The sequence below is a fragment of the Colobus angolensis genome, unplaced genomic scaffold (assembly GCF_000951035.1).
Source record: "Colobus angolensis palliatus isolate OR3802 unplaced genomic scaffold, Cang.pa_1.0 Scaffold187, whole genome shotgun sequence".
NCBI lineage: Eukaryota > Metazoa > Chordata > Mammalia > Primates > Cercopithecidae > Colobus > Colobus angolensis.
In genome coordinates this window covers 897417-899896 of record NW_012115010.1, presented here as the reverse complement: position 1 = coordinate 899896, position 2480 = coordinate 897417, and the positions used below count along the sequence as shown (strand labels likewise).

The 2480-nt window shown below is 51.9% G+C and overlaps 1 protein-coding gene across 1 annotated transcript in view; it reads right to left on the bottom strand.

Annotated features, from left to right (window-relative positions):
• The window catches only part of LOC105510405 (chromosome unknown open reading frame, human C17orf53), a 43207-nt gene that overhangs the window by 7147 nt on the left and 33580 nt on the right, over positions 1–2480 (bottom strand). The window contains exons 6-8 of the mRNA XM_011940166.1: positions 1968–2076; positions 1698–1783; positions 1225–1350 (exon numbers count right to left, since the gene is read on the bottom strand). Coding sequence (XP_011795556.1) covers positions 1225–1350; positions 1698–1783; positions 1968–2076 — 321 coding nt within the window. The remainder of the gene's footprint in view (positions 1–1224; positions 1351–1697; positions 1784–1967; positions 2077–2480) is intronic.

Sequence of the window (2480 nt, the reverse complement as noted above, 5' to 3'; positions counted from 1 at the left end):
ATCTCTTGACCTTGTGATCCACCCGCCTCGGTCTCCCAAAGTGTTGGGATTACAGGCGTGAGCTACCATGCCCAGCCTATTTTGATTTATCTCAATGAGTATAGATAATATGAAATTTAAAAGAAAAACAGGCCGCACACAGTGGCTTATGCCTATAATCCCAGCACTTTGGGAGGCCGGGGCAGGCCGATCAACTGAGGTCAGGAGTTCAGGACCAGTCTGGCCAATATGGCGAAACTGTCTCTACTAAAAATACAAAAACAATTAGCTGGGCATGGTGGCATGTGCCTGTAGTCCCAGCTGTTTGGGAGGCTAAGTTGGGAGAATCGCTTGAATCTGGAAGGCAGAGGTTGCAGTGAGCCAAGGTCACGCCGCTGCACTCTGGCCTGGATGACAGAGCAAAACTCTGTCTCAAAAAAAAAAAAGAGAAAGAAAGGGTTTAGAAGTGGGGTGATTTAAACAAAATGAAGGGGCTAAGGGGAAAGATGAGGAAAATGGAAGTAGAAAGTTGGAGCTTAGACGAAAACCTCTAAGGTGACTAGAGGTCATCAAGTCAAACGTACCACAGATGAAGCAACAGCAAGGGAGGCGACAGGACTTGCCCAAGGTCACAGTACACGTTTTCAGTACACAAGATCACAGGAAAGTGGTGGGGGCGGGGCATGTCAAGCCCAGGCTCTGCACTCTTACCCTGGAGTGCATCTGCCTGGAAGCCCATGCTCACCTCCCATAAATGCCAAATGCTTGTCTCAGTTCCTAAAGAGGATGTCCCCACCAGTGTTCTGTGCAGCTTTCCCCTAACTTAGCAGAGGCAGACGTCAAAGGGAAGACACAGAGCAGGTGCTGGCTCACCTGACAGGCCACTTGTAGCTCACTGTTCTCCACACTGCCACTTGTAGCAGATCTGACCCTCAGTCATTTACTGCCGCCACCTCCTGGGGGGCCCTCCACTTGGTTAGTTCTCAAGTGACTCCTATCCTCTCAGATGTTCAAGCCTGCCATCAGATGCTAAGGGATCACCAAGAAGCCAGCTGCTCCTCTAGGTACTGTTACTGAGCCATCTGCCAGGCGGCTGGATGAGGGATAAGAGAAGATGGTCCTGTCCCCAAAGATACCTTTTCACCTCAGAGCACCTGCTCCCCAGGGTGGAAGAGAGGAAGAAATCAGAAGATCTAGGCAGAAGGAGGGCCCTACCAGTCCCCTGTTCCATCCTGCTCTTCTTACCTTGGGAAAGGGCTGAGATGGCTTGAGGAAGCTCCCATCCCCAGAATCCAGGCTGTAAATATGGACCAGGTTGTTGGGTGTCACATTGAGGTAGTGATTTCGAAGTGAAGGAGAAAACACTCCAATCTAGAGTCAAGAAAAGGGAAGGTCAGTGTCTTGATGGAGCACTGGGAGCTGCCAGATGGCCACCTGGCTCCCACCTGCTTTTTACTTGGTGTCCTCTGCCTAGCCTTGGTGCCAGAGAACCATTTGCCACACTCTCCCCTCAACACAACCCTCCATCCCCATCCACCTTGAAGAATGGGAGCCAGCTCAAGGGCTGCAGGCCTTCCCTCAGCTCCTCAAGCCAGGGCCTAGCAATGGTTCAGCCACTCCATGCCTGGTGTTGTAGAGGAAGGCAGCCAGACAGGTAAGGAGACAGACACTGGGGGCTCTATCCAGGTGGCAGTGGTGTAGACAACTGCTCCCCATACCTGCTTCAGCAGCAGCACTGAGCCAGGCTTCAGCTCATTCTGGCGCGTCTCCAGCAGCAACCTGTGCACTGTCCCCTGCATCTCTCCTGCAAATACCACATGGCTCATCAGTCTCGGGGTCAAGGGCAGCACAGTGACTGGTATGGGCCCTGGCTGGGAAGTGGGCTGCTCGCTGCCTCAGTTTTCCTGTCTGCAAAGGGAGAGGGTGATTCCTCCTCATTTCCTGTCCTCAATGGAGCCCACTCATCAATCTAGGACCTAATTCCTTACCCGTGGGGTCTTTCAAAACCACACTGGCGTCCATTGTGCTCCGGGTCAGGGACTTGATCATCACCGCCATGTTGGGAACCTTGTTCCTAGGAAGCTGCTTCAGGGCTGCCTGTTTACAAGGAGAGGCATATGCTAAGCCTTCCATGGCCCACTTGTGACTTCCCAGGTCTCCAAGTGTGCCAGGGCAACCGGGGGTAGGAGGGGTCAGAGTATAGTTATAGTGATGATCTTCTTGTGGAGGACAAAGAGGTATTCCATCTCTCTCTCTGGCAGACCTAGAGCTGGGAGGTCCTTCATTTCTCTCCCCTGCCTCCTTTCTTTTTTGTTTGGGTTTTTTATTTATTTTATTTATTTTTAAATTTTTGTTTTTCTTTTGAGACGGAGTTTTGCTCTTTTGCCCAGGGTGGAGTGCAGTGGCGCAATCTCGGCTCACTGCAACCTCCGCCTTCTGGTTTCAAACGATTCTCCTGCCTCAGGCTCCCGAGTAGCTGGGATTACAGGTGCCCGCCACCA